The 18,357-nt window shown below is 53.4% G+C and overlaps 1 protein-coding gene across 2 annotated transcripts; it reads left to right on the forward strand.

Annotated features, from left to right (window-relative positions):
- The first annotated feature begins 239 nt into the window (after positions 1-239).
- Positions 240-18,357, forward strand: fnbp1l (formin binding protein 1-like). 2 transcript variants are annotated; one of them, XM_084693035.1, is made up of 16 exons: positions 240-387; positions 476-636; positions 9,217-9,332; positions 10,182-10,232; positions 10,337-10,484; positions 10,650-10,712; positions 11,712-11,816; positions 11,941-12,069; positions 12,272-12,418; positions 12,513-12,725; positions 14,142-14,251; positions 14,382-14,514; positions 14,693-14,784; positions 14,881-15,053; positions 15,144-15,302; positions 16,170-18,357. In XM_084693035.1, exons 2-16 carry the CDS (start codon positions 613-615, stop codon positions 16,175-16,177), a joined length of 1,671 nt encoding a protein of 556 aa, XP_084549161.1. In that variant the 5' UTR covers positions 240-387; positions 476-612; the 3' UTR covers positions 16,178-18,357. The 2 variants fall into 2 exon arrangements, with proteins under 2 accessions (XP_084549161.1, XP_084549160.1); XM_084693034.1 differs by having other exon boundaries at positions 15,144-18,357.

Consider the following 18,357-nt stretch of genomic DNA (forward strand, 5'->3'; position numbering starts at 1 on the left):
TTGATCTAAAAGCTTTTAGTTGTTTTAAATATGTTCGTTAATAAAACATACCAATTAGTTTTTATTTAAAAAAAACGTGTGTTGAATTACAAAAAGATACACGCATAATTTTTCTTCCAATCTATTTTAATTACACATTAATAAGACCTAGATTAGGGCCCCTGTTGTATTAAGAGCCTTACACACGTAATGTCTACAGCAGTGGAAAAACTGTCCTTTGCTTTAGATGCCTGGTGACGTTATACACTTAGAGCAACAACTCTCAACACAGCGTGATTAGAGTAGCCTGTCTTATGAATGCTAAAAACGAACTTTGCACACAACAACCCAACTTTATGATTCACGCAACTATGACTCCTTCTCCTCAGTCGTCGCTTTAATACTGAGGTATTCGTTTCATTTGTCCGAAGATTCAGTTTCTCTGCGTGCTCTCTGCCCTGCTAACTCTGCACTTCCTCTCAAAACCCCGAATCAGGAGGGAACGGGTAGCGCGAGCAGAGCCAAGGAGTGTACTCTACACCGACGCCACAGAATTGGGAACGCACCCTTGGCGAGTTGGAGCGGATAAGACGCTGACAGAATTTGGGTTTTGGGGTCTATGTGGAATACGAGATGAGTTGGGGAACGGAGCTTTGGGTACGTCAAATAATCTCCTTTCTTTTACGGTGAACTGTTTTTTACTACTTGTCCGAAAAACAGGATTGGTACTTGGAAGGTACTTGGTTACCTAGCCAGCATTGTGTAAAATAGGGAGCTAGTTAGCCAAGCAAGCTAATCCCGACATGCACCTTTACCATAGAGACGCTAAACAATAGAGAAGTCAGAGCAGACAGACAAGAAATATGAGACCATACTGATAACTAGCGCTTCTCAGAGCAAAATCAATGTTTTTTTAAAATCTGAGTTGTGTGTGACGGTTGTTGAGAACAATTATTATTTTTAAGAGTAGTCGCTTGGTAGGACGGTTGACTGGATACGGTCACACGCCCTGTTCCTTAGTTCTCCCCCAATCCAGATAGGGGCGCGAGGAGCAGGGACACCGGTAGAGATACCGTACAGCTCACGGCTCGCCTTGTAAGAACAATGCAAGTGCACGTTAATAAACTTGACTTGTCAGATCTCGTACAATTGTAATGCTGTCAGTTGATAATTCATAGAAACTGCTTCCAATGCGGTTGTTTGGTTCCCAGTCGTTAGGCGGTGGAGGAACAGACGGTAGTGTACGTGGGGCTTTTCTAGGAACCGTCTTTGTCAGGTTGTTGACTCTTAGTCTGGCGTTCCCGGTGATTACCGACCAGCAACCGGCGGGGTCTGGTGGCGGATGCAGGCCCTTACGTTTGAAGAAAAACTTTTTTTTTTTTTTATAAAATAAAATCTTTTGTATGTAGATATGAGCTATATTCTACTCATTGGAAACACGATTCGCGATTGTGTGGATGGTGGATCAATATAGTTTTTTTTGTTAGAATGAAGTCATTCTATTTAGCGGGGGTTGCCAGTGTGCTAGAACGCAGACAGCGCTATGATGTCAACGCTCTACTAGACAGACAGACAGACTGGAAGATAGACTCTGGCTCTGTACCAGGTAACCTACATGGCAGCTGTAGATACTGTACTGTAGTAGAGATACATATACATCACTGACCTGTCAAGGGACAGGTTAAACCAGCTGATTAGTTGGACTGATAGGCAGAGAGATAGGAGAGACACAGGCAATCCAGCACATCGACAGGTAGACAGGACAGAAGGGTAGACAGGAAGACAGACAGATAAAACAGACAGACAGACAGGCAGACAGACAGTGAGGTGTGGGGAGAAGGTGAGGAAGCTGGAGGTGGTCAAACGAGGCCAGTCTGATGTATTAATTAGAGCAACAAATCTGTCCCAACTCTGTCACGCAACGGAAGCGTGTGTGGGTGGATGTCTTCTTTAATTAGGGTGTGTTGTTGTACCAGGACAGTGAGGGGGGTGAGGATGAGGAGGAATAGTCTTGTGCTAGTTTAGCTGCCTGGAGACATGAGGGAGGTGTGAGTGTGTGTGTGTGTGTGTGCGTGCGCTTGAGGTCATGTGTAATATTTGAGTGTTGTGTCACAGATTGGAGGTGTTGTCGCTGTGTGGCTCCTTAAGCTCATTCCTTCAGTCTGACAGACCCACAACACAGCTGCTCTCTGCTTCCTGTGGGTGCACCCTTATACATGTATGTTGTCTGTCTGTCTGTCCGTCCGTCCGTCCCCACCCCACTCAGTCCCCTCTCCCCCCTGACTCATCTGCATTATGGTTCCCATCCTGCCTTCTCTCCTACTCTCCTGTCCTAATTTCCTGTCCTAGTCTCCTCTCCTAGTCCTCCTCTCCTGTCCAAATTTCCTGTGCTTGTTTCCTCTCTTCGTCTCATCTCCTTGTCTCCTCCCCTCTCATAGTTTCCTGTCCTAGTCTCTTGTCCTAGTCTCCTCTCATAGTTTCCTGTCCTAGTCTCTTGTCCTAGTCTCCTCTCATAGTTTCCTTTCCTTGTCTCCTGTCCCAGTCTCCTCTCCTAGTCTCCTCTCCTAGTCTCCTCTCCTACTCTCCTATCCTTGTCTCAGCTCTGTAGTGTTTGCTCAGCCTTTAACACACGTGAACCTACACTTCAGATTAATGATTAACTGGAAGAGATTATGAGACAGCCCCTCGTCACCCAGCACACACACACCTTCACACACACCCTCACACACACACACACACACACGCGGAGACACACATGCACTCACACACACAGACACACACAAAAAGACTTGTCTTATGACTAGGCTCTAAACAGCAGCGTGTGTGTAGTATAAACTGGTCACACACTGCAGTGAGGCATAGTGCAGGTAGGTCAGCTCCTCCCCTGACAGGACTGTCTGAGAGCACAAATCAAACAAATCCAGCCCAACACCCTAACAGTAAAGCAACACACCAACCCAACACCAGTCCAGCACACACCAACACCATCGCTAGCACAGTATAACCCAGCTAGCGTAGCTAGTGCTGTGAGTGAACGAGGGAGAGGCCGGCTGCAGACCCCAGACTCAGACCGGGCCTCCTCTTTCACAGCTTTCTGCTTCAAAGCCTCGCTGCCTCGCAAGCGCTCCTCAGCTCTGATTGGCTGGGACAGCAGGAACAAAGGCGCTGACAGGAAGGGGGAGGCGGCCTCCTCGAGGCTCACGCCACGCCACAGGAGGAATGGCTTTAAGCTGTCACTTCTTATAGGTGACAGACGCACACACACACACACACACACACACAACTTATGCCAGAGGCTGGTTACAGCTCTCACCCTCTATTCCATTCTCAGACAGAAAGGTGGAAAGACAGACGGGCGGGCAGTGTGGAACCAGAGCTCCTTTCTCATTTTGTACGTTATAGCATATGACAGGAGGAGAGCACACACAGAAACAAGCAGACACAGACACTCCTAGCTCACCTGGACCACAGACACTCCTAGCTCACCTGGACCACAGACACTCCTAGCTCACCAGGATCACAGACACTCCTAGCTCACCAGGATCACAGACACTCCTAGCTCACCTGGACCACAGACACTCCTAGCTCACCTGGACCACAGACACTCCTAGCTCACCTGGACCACAGACACTCCTAGCTCACCTGGACCACAGACACTCCTAGCTCACCTGGACCACAGACACTCCTAGCTCACCTGGACCACAGACACTCCTAGCTCACCTGGACCACAGACACTCCTAGCTCACCTGGACCACAGACACTCCTAGCTCACCTGGATCACAGACACTCCTAGCTTACCTGGACCACAGACACTCCTAGCTCACCTGGACCACAGACACTCCTAGCTCACCTGGATCACAGACACTCCTAGCTTACCTGGACCACAGACACTCCTAGCTCAGGTTGACCAAAAACATGGGGGAACTGAGGTCTGAGGACATTTGTTTGCATGTTGTTTACACTCCTGCTGGCAGACTGACACACACACCTTCCTTCTCTCTCTCTTTTGTGTGTCATCCTGTATCCTGCAGACAGACAGGTCTGTGTGTCATCCTGTATCCTGCAGACAGACAGGTCTGTGTGTCATCCTGTATCCTGCAGACAGACAGGTCTGTGTGTCATCCTGTATCCTGCAGACAGACAGGTCTGTGTGTCATCCTGTTTCCTGCAGACAGACAGGTCTGTGTGTCATCCTGTATCCTGCAGACAGACAGGTCTGTGTGTCATCCTGTTTCCTGCAGACAGACAGGTCTGTGTGTCATCCTGTTTCCTGCAGACAGACAGGTCTGTGTGTCATCCTGTTTCCTGCAGACAGACAGGTCTGTGTGTCATCCTGTTTCCTGCAGACAGACAGGTCTGTGTGTCATCCTGTATCCTGCAGACAGACAGGTCTGTGTGTCATCCTGTATCCTGCAGACAGACAGGTATCCAGCCAGCTAGCCTTTACACAGGCCTGCTCAGGCTTGGTCTCTGCTTCTCATCCCTCACTGAGGAGTCAGCCAATCTCTGTCCTCCCTCCCTCCCCACCCCCTCCCTCCCTCCCTCCCCACCCCCTCCCTTTCTCCCTCTCTTATTACTCCTCCCTTTCTCCCCTTCTGTCTTTTTCCATCCCTCTATCTCTCGTTTGCTCACTCTGGCTCTGTGCAAGAAAGCTGTAGGACAAGTAGTGCCGGCTAGGAAGGCCGAGCCAAGAGAGGGAGCCAGCCAATCAGAGAGCAGTTCTGGTGGGGTGAAACCGAACCTGTCTGTTTTGCGCAGAGCTCAGACCTGTATCCAGGGGTGTGGCCAGCCGGTCGTCATGGTTGCAGGTTGCCAATGCGAGGCTGCGTCCATGGGTGGGTCTCTATCCCGGCCTTGTCTCCTCTGCCCTTGGTCACTGTTTCCTCAAAGTGCTGAGTAAGAGCTGGAATGACTAGACTGTTGCTGTGCGTGTGGGGGGAGGGGGCGGTTAGGGGGGGGGGGGTTAGGGTCCCATGATGGGATGCTTCAGGGTATGTACCATTTAACACATGACCATGAGAGTTGCAGGGTGAACACAACTGCCTCTTTCTTACACGCACACACACACATTCGCCTAAATGCTCCCTCATGTGATCCATGGAGACCGTCCCGTTGGTGATGGATAGGGAGACAATGCGGATTGGGTGCGTGCGTGCGCGCCGTAGCGTTTGGGTCGATGAAGGACTGTGTTTCAGCTACGGTGCCATTCAGTCATCAGGGAACAGGAAGTCTGTCTGTTTACCTGTTTGTCTGTAAAAAACAGTTTGGATGCCAGGTCGCATGGCCCAGTCACATGGCCCAGTCACATGGTCCTAGGACCAGGAAGTCCCATGGGTGGTTCGAGTTGCTTCCTGTCTTCCTATGCGCCCTCATTATGATGTCATCGGTCGAGTTCCAGCTCTGCTCTCATTCTACGGCTTTCTCTCTCTCTCCCTGGTCTCTCTCTCTGCTAGCTCACTCTCTCTCCCTGGTGTCTTTCTACTCTTACCCCCCGCCTCGCTTTAAATTCCGTGGTATTCAGCCTTCTGTATAATTCATGAGTTGCAGACTGGGGCCCTCAGCCCCCAAACAAACAAAAACACGCACGTACGCACCCCTTGTTACCACCAAGGCCAAACATATTCACCCGGATCCTGTTTTCATTTCTTCTTCTGGGTGTGGATGGCAGTGTAAAACAAAAAACACAGACACACAGAGCCTGGAGGACCTTCTGAATGATGGTAGTAGTTTTGACAGGGTGACATTTTCCACCCTCTCAATGTCTCTGCCCCTCTCTGGAGCTGTGTGTGTGTGTGTGTGTGTGTCTGTGCCAGACCCTCTAACAGCAGAGGGTAATGAGTCTATTGTCCCAGCACAGCGATGTAGAAGCAGGCCTGGTCTGTCTCAGTGGAATGCAGCCAGCCTCTTCAGTAGCCTGCTCCCACTCTGCTGTGTATGGGGGTGTGTGTGTGTGTGTGTGTGTGTGTGGGGGGGGGGGGGGTATGTTTCTGTCGCAGTGTGTGGTAGGGTTTTAATGTTTGTGTGTGCATGTGTTTTAGAGCCTATACTAAACAGAAGATTATCGTAAGAGTAATGTGCAGATTGATGACGTTAAGCTTAGCATTGTTGCTGTCTAAGATGCGTTGTTCTAATTTGTGTGTGTGGTTTTGTTTATGTGTGTGTTTGGTATTGTGTGTGTTGGTATTGTGTGTGTGTGTGTGTGTGGGGGCAGACCTGAAGGAACCAGTAATCTGTTATTGTTCCCATGATTGTCCCAGCTGTGACATCACTTCCTGTCATGATTGTTTAGCAGGATGTTTGTGATCCAGAGAAGAACATTGCCTGACCTGGTCTGTTATGGTTTGGCAAGGCCAGAGATCAAATGGATGAAGGAGCTTACGCAGAAGAATGGACACCGATACATGCATATGGGTGTTGTCTGGCATGGTCTGGGCTGGCATGGTCTGGCATGGTCTGGGCTGGCATGGTCTGGGCTGGCATGGTCTGGGCTGGCATGGATTGGGCTGGTATGATCTGGCATGGTCTGGGCTGGCATGGGCTGGCATGGTCTGGGCTGGCATGGTCTGGCATGGTCTGGGCTGGCATGGTCTGGGCTGGCATGGTCTGGGCTGGCATGGTCTGGGCTGGCATGGACTGGGCTGGCATGGACTGGGCTGACATGATATGGTCTGGCATGGTCTGGGCTGGCATGGTCTGGCATGGTCTGAGCTGGTCTGGCATGGTCTGGGCTGGTCTGGCATGGTCTGGTCTGGACCTGGTTTGACCTCTAGCAATATGACAGCAAGGTGTTAACTGTTTGGTTGTTTTGTAATATCTTCTGTTGCCAAAACGGAATTGACTAAGTCCATGTTGTACCCTGATTGTTGTCACACATGCGCCTTCTCCTGTGTGTGTGTGTGTTTTTGTGTGTGTGTGTGTTATCAGTGTGTGTCATCAGTGTGTTTGTCTGTTGACACTGTTCTTGTGCAGGCTGTAAAGCAAGTAAGAGAGCCAGACTGTGACTCTGGCCAGGCTGGTCTCTCTAACCTGCCTGCTCCTCTCTGGTCAGGCTGGTCTCTCTAACCTGCCTGCTCCTCTCTGGTCAGGCTGGTCTCTCTAACCTGCCTGCTCCTCTCTGGTCAGACTGGTCTCTCTAACCTGCCTGCTCCTCTCTGGTCAGGCTGGTTTCTCTAACCTGCCTGCTCTTCTCTGGTCAGGCTGGGGTCTCTCTAACCTGCCTGCTCCTCTCTGGTCAGGCTGGTCTGTTTAACCTGCCTGCTCCTGTCTGGTCAGGCTGGGGTCTCTAACCTGCCTGCTCCTCTCTGGTCAGACTGGTCTGTCTAACCTGCCTGCTCCTCTCTGGTCAGACTGGTCTCTCTAACCTGCCTGCTCCTCTCTGGTCAGACTGGTCTCTGTAACCTGCCTGCTCCTCTCTGGTCAGACTGGTCTCTCTAACCTGCCTGCTCCTCTCTGGTCAGACTGGTCTCTCTAACCTGCCTGCTCCTCTCTGGTCAGACTGGTCTCTCTAACCTGCCTGCTCCTGTCTGGTCAGACTGGTCTCTGTAACCTGCCTGCTCCTCTCTGGTCAGACTGGTCTCTGTAACCTGCCTGCTCCTCTCTGGTCAGGCTGGTCTCTCTAACCTGCCTGCTCCTCTCTGGTCAGACTGGTCTCTCTAACCTGCCTGCTCCTGTCTGGTCAGGCTGGTCTCTAACCTGCCTGCTCCTCTCTGGTCAGACTGGTCTCTGTAACCTGCCTGCTCCTCTCTGGTCAGGCTGGTCTCTCTAACCTGCCTGCTCCTCTCTGGTCAGACTGGTCTCTCTAACCTGCCTGCTCCTCTCTGGTCAGACTGGTCTCTCTAACCTGCCTGCTCCTGTCTGGTCAGGCTGGTCTCTCTAACCTGCCTGCTCCTCTCTGGTCAGGCTGGTCTCTCTAACCTGCCTGCTCCTCTCTGGTCAGACTGGTCTGTCTAACCTGCCTGCTCCTGTCTGGTCAGGCTGGTCTCTCTAACCTGCCTGCTCCTCTCTGGTCAGGCTGGTCTCTCCAACCTGCCTGCTCCTGTCTGGTCAGGCTGGTCTCTAACCTGCCTGCTCCTCTCTGGTCAGACTGGTCTCTGTAACCTGCCTGCTCTTCTCTGGTCAGGCTGGTCTCTCTAACCTGCCTGCTCCTCTCTGGTCAGGCTGGTCTTTGTGGTCTTTGGCCAGGCTGGTCTTGTACAGGGATGTTTATTCTGCTCTTCTCCCTGTACTCTCACTCTGATTAAAGAGGAACTGTGCGTGCTTGTGTGTGTACGGTGTGTGTGTGTGTGTGTGTGTACGGTGTGTGTGTGAGAGAGAGAGAGAGAGAGAGAGAGAGAGAGAGAGAGAGAGAGAGCTCGTCTGGCAGACAGGCACCAGCAGTGTTTTTCCAGTTGAGCAGAGACATTCTGCTGCAGGGCTGCAGTCTGAGGCCCCTGCGATGCTGAGTCGAGTGGTGCTGACACACACACACACACACACACACACACGTGTGTACACGTTGGCACACACACAGACCCATACACACATACACCCTCGCACATCCTACAACATACCCTACTCCCAGATCCTCACACATTAAACACAAGCGTGCAGACGCACACACACAGACACACACTGCAGCTGTTGCAGAGAGAGGGAGAGCGAGCGAGCATGAGTTGTACCTGTCTAGGATGAGAATGCACTGTTTGACTCCACCGAATCGTCACACACACACACGCATAACATTGTTTATCACTCTGGATTAAATCTTCTGCTCTGCTTCTTCCCACTCTCCCTCCCCCTCCCCTCCCCTCCCTCCCTCCCTCCCCCCTCCCTCTCCTTTCCCTCCCTCTCTCCCCTCCCCTCCTCCCCTCCCTCCCTCCCTCCCTCCCCCCTCCCCTTCCCTCCCTCCCTCCCTCTCTCCCTCCTCTTCTCTCCCTCCTCCCCTACCTCCCTCCCTCCCCTTCTCTCCCTCCTCCCCTCCCTCCCTCCCTCCCCCCTCCCTCTCCCTTCCCTCCCTCTCTCCCCTCCCTCCCCTTCTCTCCCTCCTCCCCTCCCTCCCTCTCTCCCTCCTCCCCTCCCTCCCTCCCTCCCCCCTCCCTCTCCCTTCCCTCCCTCTCTCCCCTCCCTCCCCTTCTCTCCCTCCTCCCCTCCCTCCCTCTCTCCCTCCTCCCCTCCCTCCCTCCCTCCCCCCCTCCCTCTCCCTTCCCTCCCTCTCTCCCCTCCCCTCCCCTTCTCTCCTGCCTCCGTCTCCCTCCTCAGGACCAGTTTGATAACCTTGACAAACACACCCAGTGGGGGATTGACTTCCTGGAGCGCTATGCCAAGTTTGTCAAGGAGCGGCTGGAGATTGAGCAGACCTACGCCAAGCAGCTCAGGTGAGGCTCCAGAGACGCGCTCCTCCACCGCAGGCTACCCGCTAGACTCCTCCCCCTCCCTTCCTCCCCTCCCCGTACATCCACCCTCCTCCAGGCAGTACCTTCATCTCCTCGCCCCCCCCCCCCCTCACCCCCCCTTGCACCTCCCTCAAACAGGACACACACCCCTCCCTGTCTCGGATGCCAGGGGGGTGTTGCCTAGTTACAGCCCTGTTCCAGACCCCATCCCCTCCTCTCCTCAGAATCTCAATGAGCCCCGAATCACTGCTGCTACACACACACACACACACACACACACACACCCGCAAACACACACCTTAACCCTGTATCACTGCTGCAACGCAAACACACACACACACACACCGGAGCCCTGAATCACTGCTGATACACACACCGCTCAGCGACATACATACCTCACACGCGGTCCCTAGCAACACACACACAGGCCTGAGTGGGGATGAATTGTTCACTAGAACATAGATAACGGTCTCCGTGAACCGAGAGACAGAGAGACACAGTGTGTGTTGACAAGGCGATGACTAACCTTTCAAACTGGGGATGATTTAGTCACCATGATCCTAGTCTCACACACACACACAAACACACACGCGCGCCACTGTGGGGAATCATTTACGCTTGATTTCTCACTTTACTTGACTTTATTATATTAACGTGTGTGTGAGTGTGGGGGGGGGGGGAGGGTCAGTGGTTAATGATTCAACAGGACGTTGATGACTCAACAGGAAGTGGAAGGGGTCTCCTCCAGTCATACTGTCGTAACTTCCAGGCTTATTTCTGACCTACATTCACACGCGCACCCCTCCTTCCTCTTCCTCTCCTCCTCCTCAGGAACCTGGTGAAGAAGTACTGCCCCAAGCGCTCCAAAGACGAGGAACCCAGGTGAGTGTGCGCGCGACCCCGTGTGCGTGCGCCACAGCCCCCCCTCCGCCGCGTCCTGCGTCGGGGGGGGGGGTTCTACAAGGTTCCGTGTGGCTGCGTTGCAGGTTCTCGTCGTGCGTGTCGTTCTACTCCATCCTGAATGAGCTGAATGACTACGCGGGCCAGCGGGAGGTGGTGGCCGAGGACATGGGGCTCAAGGTGTACGGGGAGCTGCTCCGCTACAGCCAGGACCTGAAGGCCGAGCGCAAGCACGTCAGTCCGCCCTCGCCCCCGCCCTCGCCCACGCAGTATACACACACACACACAGACATTCACACTTACAGGATTTTTATTTTTTTTTGGGGGGGGAGGGGGTTTTCGGAGTCGAGTATACATTTATCGATGTGAATCTGTGTTTGTGTGTGTGTGTGAGAGCAGCATCTGCAGGAGGGCAGAAAGGCCCAGCAGTATCTGGACCAGTGCTGGAAGCAGATGGACAACGTAAGTAGGGAGGGAGGGAGGGGGGCGGGGGAGGGAGGGAGGGAGAGAGAGAGGGAAGTAGAGCATGGACAGAATAAAGGAGGAAGAGCAGTGGAGGGAGACAGAAGGACAAGCATGGCCAGGGAGGGAGAGAGAGAGAGGGGGCGGGGGAGCGGGTGACACGAGGAGGATTCACTTCCTGCCGAGTCCTGCTTGCCTCTTCCCAGCAGACGCCCTGTCCTGCTGGGACACACACACACACAGACACATACACACACACGCCCCACACTCTCCCTGGTGAAGGGCTGCGGTGTTGGACTGTTAAGGTAGCTGTTGTTGGTGATCTAGCGGGGTTCAGTGTTGTGGTGTTGTAAAGGGTTTGGTATTCACATTTCTGTGTGACTATTCCCTATGTTGCTGGCTCTGCTAATAGATGCCAGATGTTGTAGCAGGAAGGAAGGATGTTTCTCTCTCCCCCTCTGCCTCCTCTCTCTCTCTCTCTCTCTCTCTCTCTCTCTCTGTCTCTCTCTCTGTGTCTCTCTCTCTCTCTCTCTCTCTCTCTCTCTCTCTCTCTCTCTCTCTCTCTCTCTCTCTCTGTCTCTCTCTCTCTCTCTCTCTCTGTGTCTCTCTCTCTCTCTCTCTCTCTCTCTCTCTCTCTCTCTCTCTCTCTCTCTCTCTCTGTCTCTCTCTCTCTCTCTCTCTCTCTCTCTCTCTCTCTCTCTCTCTCTCTCTCTCTCTCTGTCTCTCTCTCTCTCTCTCTCTCTGTGTCTCTCTCTCTCTCTCTCTCTCTCTCTCTCTCTCTCTCTCTCTCTCTCTCTCTCTCTGTCTCTCTCTCTGTCTCTCTCTCTGTCTCTCTCTCTCTCTCTCTCTCTCTCTCTCTCTCTCTCCTGTGGATCTACTCGTAGTTGACGTGTCGCTGCCTTGTGAACAGTAGAGGTATTGTTATATCGATTTCTACCTGCAGTATCCTGTACGCTACACTTCCTGAAACCTCCTCCCCCCTCTGCCCCCCCCCCCCAGAGTAAGAAGAAGTTTGAGCGCGAGTGCAAGGAGGCGGAGAAATGCCAGCTGAGCTTCGAGAAGCTGGACAACGACATCAACGCCACCAAATCAGAGGTGGAGAAGGTGAGTAAGCCCCGCCCGCCCCCCCCCCCTCCAGCCCGCTCCCGGCCAATGAGGTTCCAGTCGTGTAGCAGAGGCCTTCATCCAGAGTGTGTGTGTGTGTGTGTGTGTGTGTGCGCGCTCGCAGGCCAAGTCCCAGCTGTATCTCCGCACCCACATGGCGGACGAGAGCAAGAACGAGTACGCCGCCCAGCTCCAGAACTTCAACGGGGAACAGTGGAAGCACTTCAACTCTGCCATCCCCCTCATCTTCAAGGTGAGGCTCCCATTGGCAGCAAAGCCGCAACCTCCCCCCCCCCCCCCCACAATTTGCATAGCAGGACAGCTATGCAAATTGTTCCCTCCATTTACAACTCTTAGCTGAGTGTTGCGAGCGTTTCATGTTCCACCTGCTCGGGGTCCCCGGCGCGTGTTCTAATGACCCCCTCCCGGGTTGTTCCCGCTTCCCCCGGCGGCAGAACTTGCAGGACATGGACGAGAGGCGCACGGTCAAGCTGGGGGAGACGTACCGGAGCTTCGCCGAGGTCGAGCGGAAGGTCCTGCCCATCATCTCCACCTGCCTGGAGGTCATGGTCTCCGCTGCCAAGGCTGTGGACCACCGCAAGGTAGACACACACGCACGTACACACACACACACACACATCTTAAACGCACGCCACCCACCCACACGCTCCTCTCCCGTGTGTGTGCGTGTTCCAGGACTCGGCCATCGTGGTGGAGTCGTTCAAGTCGGGCTTCGAGCCCCCGGGAGACTTCCCCTTCGAGGACTTCAGCCAGAACATCCAGCGCAGCGGCTCCGACAGCACGCTGGGCCCCCCGCGGAGCGGCGGGGAGCAAGGGGGCAAGGGGGACCCCAGACCCTCCCTGGGGAAGGCCAAGAACAAGCTCTGGCTGTTTGGAAAGAAGCCCAAGGTGAGGCGACCTCCGCTCTGCTCCCCCCATTGGCTCACTGCTCGCTTCCTGTTTCGGAGGGAGTCCTTAAGACTGTGGCGAGTGTGTGTGTGTGTGTGTGTGTATGACTGTCTGTGGGCTGTGTGTGTGTGTTTGTCTGGCCTCTCTGGCTGAATCTCTGAGCGCCACTCCAGACCCTTCCCTAACACCCCCCTTCACCCCCCTCCCAGTCTCCCCTCCCCTCGCCTCCCCCTCCCCCCGGCCAGCCCGGCCTCCCCTCTCCCTCCCCCCTAGCCCACTGCCTGTCAGAGATCCGCACAGCCAGGATGCCCTCCTTCAGGGGCCTGAGGAGAGTGGTGAGGCTGCATGGCCCCCTGGTGGGAGGGGGCGGGGCTGACCTCTGGTGTGACCCCGTATGACCTCTTGTTAGTTTGACTGACACGCTGGTAGATTTGAGTTCTGGTGGGACCTGTGTGTGGTTCTCCCGGGTGTTTCCAGGAACGGAGTTGGTGTTCGTGGAGAGGTTTGGGGGGGGGGAGGGGGGTTGCTGTGGTGTGGTGTGTGCGTGTGTGTGTGTGTGTGTGTGTGTGTGGTAGAGGGGGGGGGGTTGCTGTGGTGTGTGCGTGTGTGTGTGTGTGTGTGTGGTAGGGGGGGGGGGGTTGCTGTGGTGTGTGTGTGTGTGGGAGGGGGAGGGGGGGGGTTGTGCGTTCACGCATGCATTACTGTCAGTCACCTAACCAGGTCCTAGGGTCATGTGTCAGTGGTGTGTGCTGTTGCCATGGTAGCTTGCCACAGACAGTCGGACGTTAACCATCTGTATGTTGGTCTCCTCTCACACTTACCTGTCTAACTCTCCTCCCAGTGGTCAGTAAAGACGGTAAGTGTGTGTGTGTGTGTGTGTGTCTAACCCAGTCCTCATCCCGTCCTACTCCACCTTTAAACCAGATTTACTTTAGTCCTGAACCAGCATCACTCCGGTCCTACTCTACCTTACTGTAGGTTTATTCCAGTTTTACACAATTAGACTTATTCAGACACCAGTCCTCTTCTTATTCCAGTCTTGTTCCAGTCAGACACCAGTCTTATTCCAGTCTTATTCCAGTCAGACACCAGTCTTATTCCAGTCTTATTCCAGTTTTATTCCAGTCAGACACCAGTCTTATTCCAGTTTTATTCCAGTCAGACACCAGTCTTATTCCAGTCTTATTCCAGTCAGACACCAGTCTTATTCCAGTCAGACACCAGTCTTATTCCAGTCTTATTCCAGTTTTATTCCAGTCAGACACCAGTCTTATTCCAGTTTTATTCCAGTCTTATTCCAGTCAGACACCAGTCTTATTCCAGTCTTATTCCAGTCAGACACCAGTCTTATTCCAGTCTTATTCCAGTCAGACACCAGTCTTGTTCCAGCATCACTAACAGCCCCCCGCCCCCCAGGCCCCCTCCCTGGAGGACTTCTCTCACCTCCCCCCGGAGCAGAGGAGGAAGAGGCTGCAACACCGCATCGACGAGCTGAGCAGAGACCTGCAGAAGGAGCTGGACCAGAGGTACCCACGGAAACCACCACGCCCGACCCCTGACCCCCAACCAGGACACACAGGGCGGAAGTGAGGAGTTGACTTTGTCCCGTGTGTGTGTCCGTGTGTGTGTCCGTGTCCGTGTGTGTGTGTGTCTCAGGGATGCCCTGAACAAGATGAAGGATGTGTATGAGAAGAACCCTCAGATGGGAGACCCCATCAGCCTGCAGCCCAAGATCTCTGAGACCATGTGCACCATGGAGAGACTCCGCTCCGAGATCCACAAGAACGAGGTGAGGAAAGAGGGCTGGAGGAGGGGGGAAGGGAGAGGAGGGGGAGGGGAGATTAGGACGGATAGACGGAGAAGGAAGCGTCCCATCTCAGGTTCACCATACAGCACCCTCTGGTGGTCATTAGTCTGAACTGCCCTGCTGTCTGCTCCCCCTCTCCCCCCCCCCCCCCCCCGTCCAGACCTGGCTGTCGGAGGTGGAGGGGAAGAACAGCAGCAGAGGAGACAGGCGACCCAGCACCGAGCCCCACCCTGCCCCCGCAGGCCGGGAGAGGTAACACGCACAGACACACCCTCACAAACAAGCACACGGACACACCTGCTCACGACGCCAAGCGGTTACTTCATTGACCCCCCACCGCCTCACCAGCCCCGAGGGCAGCTACACCGACGACACCACCCAGGAGCTGCGCGGCCCGCCCCACCCCAGCCCCCGCCAGCCCGACCTCCCGCACGCCGACGCCCACGAGTTCGACGACGAGTTCGACGACGACGACCCCCTGCCCGTGATCGGCCACTGCAAGGCGCTCTACTCCTTCGACGGTAGCGCCCGCCGACCGCGCCTTCCAGGACCGCGCCAAACGACGACAGTGCCGTCTCCTAACGTCTTTGTGTGTGCGTGTGTGTGTGCAGGTCAGAACGAGGGCACGCTGGTGATGCTGGAGGACGAGGTGCTGTACATCATCGAGGAGGACAAGGGCGATGGCTGGACGCGGGCCCGCAGGCGAGGGGGCGAGGAGGGCTACGTCCCCACCTCCTACCTGGAGATCACCATGGAGAAGAACAGCAAAGGTGCTGTCACGTACATCTGAACCCCGCCCCTCCCTCCCCCGCATGGACACCCGTCCATCCTCCCCATCCTCCCTCCCTCCCTCTCCCCATCCAGACATTCCCCCGTCCCTGCATCCTCCCTCCCTCCCTCCCTCCATCTTTGTGAGCTCATGGACAAATGAGAACATGAAAAAGGACCTTTGCATGAACAAAGCGTGCGCGAGTAGTGTGTGTGTGTGCGTACAACTGTAAAAGCGAGAGTGTGTCTGTGTGTGACTGCAAAAGTGAGTGTGTGTGATATTGTAAGAGCAGTTTGAATGAGAAAGAGAGACTCTATTGCAAAGGTACACAAAGATGAATCTTCTGATCTACAGACGAAAGAATAATTTGACTGAGGTAATTCTGCGTAAAATTATGATCCAGTTTTTAATTACTGTCTCTATCTTTGGTTTGTTTTTAGCAGTAGATTTGGAACTTCATTCTTTTATTTTTTTTTATTTTTATTTTTTATATGATTTTACTGTTCTGCTGATATTACTGAGATCATTCCAGAGAGAAGAGAGAGGTGAAAGCCGTCCTCATTGTATTCCACCTCTCTCTTTACCTGCTCTCATAACTGTCTCATACTTCCTGTTTAGCTGTGTGGTACTTCCTGTTTAGCTGTCTGGAACTTCCTATTCAGCTGTCTGGTACTTCCTGTTCTGACAGGGCAGTAAAATGAAGAAAAAAAAGTATATTACAGCTTGCTGTGTCTCTTCTGTGTAAAAGCCACTGTACGTGTGTGTGTGCGCATGCGTGTGTGTGAGGGATGTTGATAGTTGGTTGGAGAAGAGAGGGATGATTCTATTGGTCAGTAACTCCTGTCCTCTCTCTCCTGTTGGACCACAGGTTCCTGAGTGCTGCTGAGTGGCCGGCTGATTGGTGGTGGTGGGCTAGGGGGCGGGGCTAGCATAGAGGCAGGTTGCATGTTTGTCTGCATGCTCTCACAATTGACCAATAACAACCTGACAGCAGCAAAGAAGTCTGGGATGGATCACAATGGGGTGGGTGGGTATTTGACTCAGGGGCCCTACAAAGTCTTAAGCAGTCTTTAAACATCTTCAAAATGTCTTAAACAGTCTTAAAAAAGAGTTTGTAACAACTTATAACAGCTTCCGTAGCGACAGAACTAAACAATGTCAAGCATCGCGCTTACGAGATGCTGCGAGTACTAATGCTGTCGATCTGGAGTGAGAATGTCTGCCTGCGGTGACCTGACCACGACCTCGCCGTGACCTTTTACGTGACCTTGCCATGACCTCACCCGTGATCATTCCTTCCTAACCAATCAGAATCGTGGATGTGCTTGGTGGTTCCATTGACCCTTCCGCTGTGGGTGTGTGTATGTGTGTGTCGTCCGACATGGCCGTGTGTGTGTGTGTGTGTGTGTCTGTGTTAGAGTGTTCCCCAACATGCCTGTGTCATACATGTTTGCGCTGCCTGCCTGTCATGCCTGATGCTTGTGTGTTCAATGTGAATGTATGTTGCTATCCCATGTGGCATGATCACATCAGTGTAGACACACAGGATTCTCCCTCCCTCCTCTCCCTCCTGCCCTCCCCCTCCTGTCCTCTCCCTACTCCCCCTCTCCCCCTCCTGCCCTCCCCCTCTCCCCCTCCTGTCCCCCTCCTCTCCCCTGCCTGCTGTCCACCCTCACATTAGTAAAGAGCAGCTGGTGGTGCAGTTCCACCAGTCCACCAGCAGGGAGCTCTCTCACCACGCTGCAGCTTCTAATGGGACAGACGACGCTGAGACCACCAGCTGTAACATCAACAATAACAACAACGACAATAATAATAATAACAACAACAACGGCAGCAAAGAACAACATTTTCGGTGACAGCTCTACACCAGAAGCCGTAATTGAGGCTGTCTGCTCCTTTCGACACCTTCCTGTGGCATTCAGACCCTGGCCCCTCTACTACAACTCCCAGAATCCCCTGGGGCTTTCCTAAAGCCCAGCGCCTCTTCGAACATCCATAACTTGTGAATGTGATGATGCATATACATGTATGTGTGTTCATCTGAATTGGGAGAATGTGTCTACATGTATGTGTGTATATATGTAGCTAGTCTTATTACGTATTAACAATTTCTTTATTTCATCATGAATGTGTTTTTAAGGTGTTTTTATAAAGTTTATACTACGAGAATAGGCGGGGTGTGTGTAAGCGATGTCTAGTCTGGTCACATGCACTTTGGCCTGAACCAATGAGAGACCTGGACTCGGCGTAACCACTAGTTGACGGTCCCGCCCAGAGACTTGTCTCTCTCTCTCTCCCTGTAACGATGCGACAGGCCTCTTTACGCTCCGGTCGCCACGGAGACCAGGAGCGAGGAGGGTGGCGGTTGCCGTGGAGACGTGAGCGATGGGAGGTCCTGGAAGTGGTGCGGGCGTCGTTTTTGTTAACGTCTGAAGCTGTGAACTGTAGAATATCACTCATCTTACTTGAACTCTCTCTGCCTGGGCCTCCCGGTATTATGGGATGCCCTCTCTCTCTTTCTCCGCGGAGAACATGCACTAACACACGGACGCTGGAGCCATGGAAACGGGAGCGTTTGAGCCTCTCAACGGGACTTCCTCGTCTGGGGCGGCCTGGACAGGTGCATTGTGGGGGACGCTGGTTGTCTTGGTGACCGATTGTTTTGAGGAAGCGTGACGTGGTGACGGTCCTGTGGTCGTGATGATGATGATGATGATGAGTGCAGTAGTGTCGGACTACCCTAGCCTCCTTAACCCTAAGCCAGAGGATAAAGTAAACTGTGAGCTTATTAATTATATCCGTTGTGCTGTAATTCTGACCCTTATGCAACAGAAAAAACACCCCCCCCCCCAAAAAAAAAAACCTTCCCCCAGCCCTGAGGTCTGGGGCATTGGGTGGGCTGCAGTACCCCTCCTCTCCAGACTGAGTGCTCTAACTAACCATGATGTAACACCCTGGCTGTACTTCCTCCTTTCTGTACGACCCACAAAAAAAAGAAAAGCTCTTTTCATATGAAACGGTTCTAATAAAATAAACGTGACCAAACTCCCTCA

Source organism: Hypomesus nipponensis, chromosome 26, assembly GCF_054491055.1.
Source record: "Hypomesus nipponensis isolate SF chromosome 26, ASM5449105v1, whole genome shotgun sequence".
Taxonomy (NCBI): Eukaryota; Metazoa; Chordata; class Actinopteri; order Osmeriformes; family Osmeridae; genus Hypomesus; species Hypomesus nipponensis.

Coding starts and splice junctions, on each gene's coding strand:
- fnbp1l (XM_084693034.1), top strand. CDS start 613: ATGAGTTGGGGAACGGAGCTTTGG. Junction 9,333..10,181: donor ACCTACGCCAAGCAGCTCAG/GTGAGGCTCCAG, acceptor CCTCCTCCTCAG/GAACCTGGTGAAGAAGTACT. Junction 14,515..14,692: donor CCGAGATCCACAAGAACGAG/GTGAGGAAAGAG, acceptor CCCCCCGTCCAG/ACCTGGCTGTCGGAGGTGGA.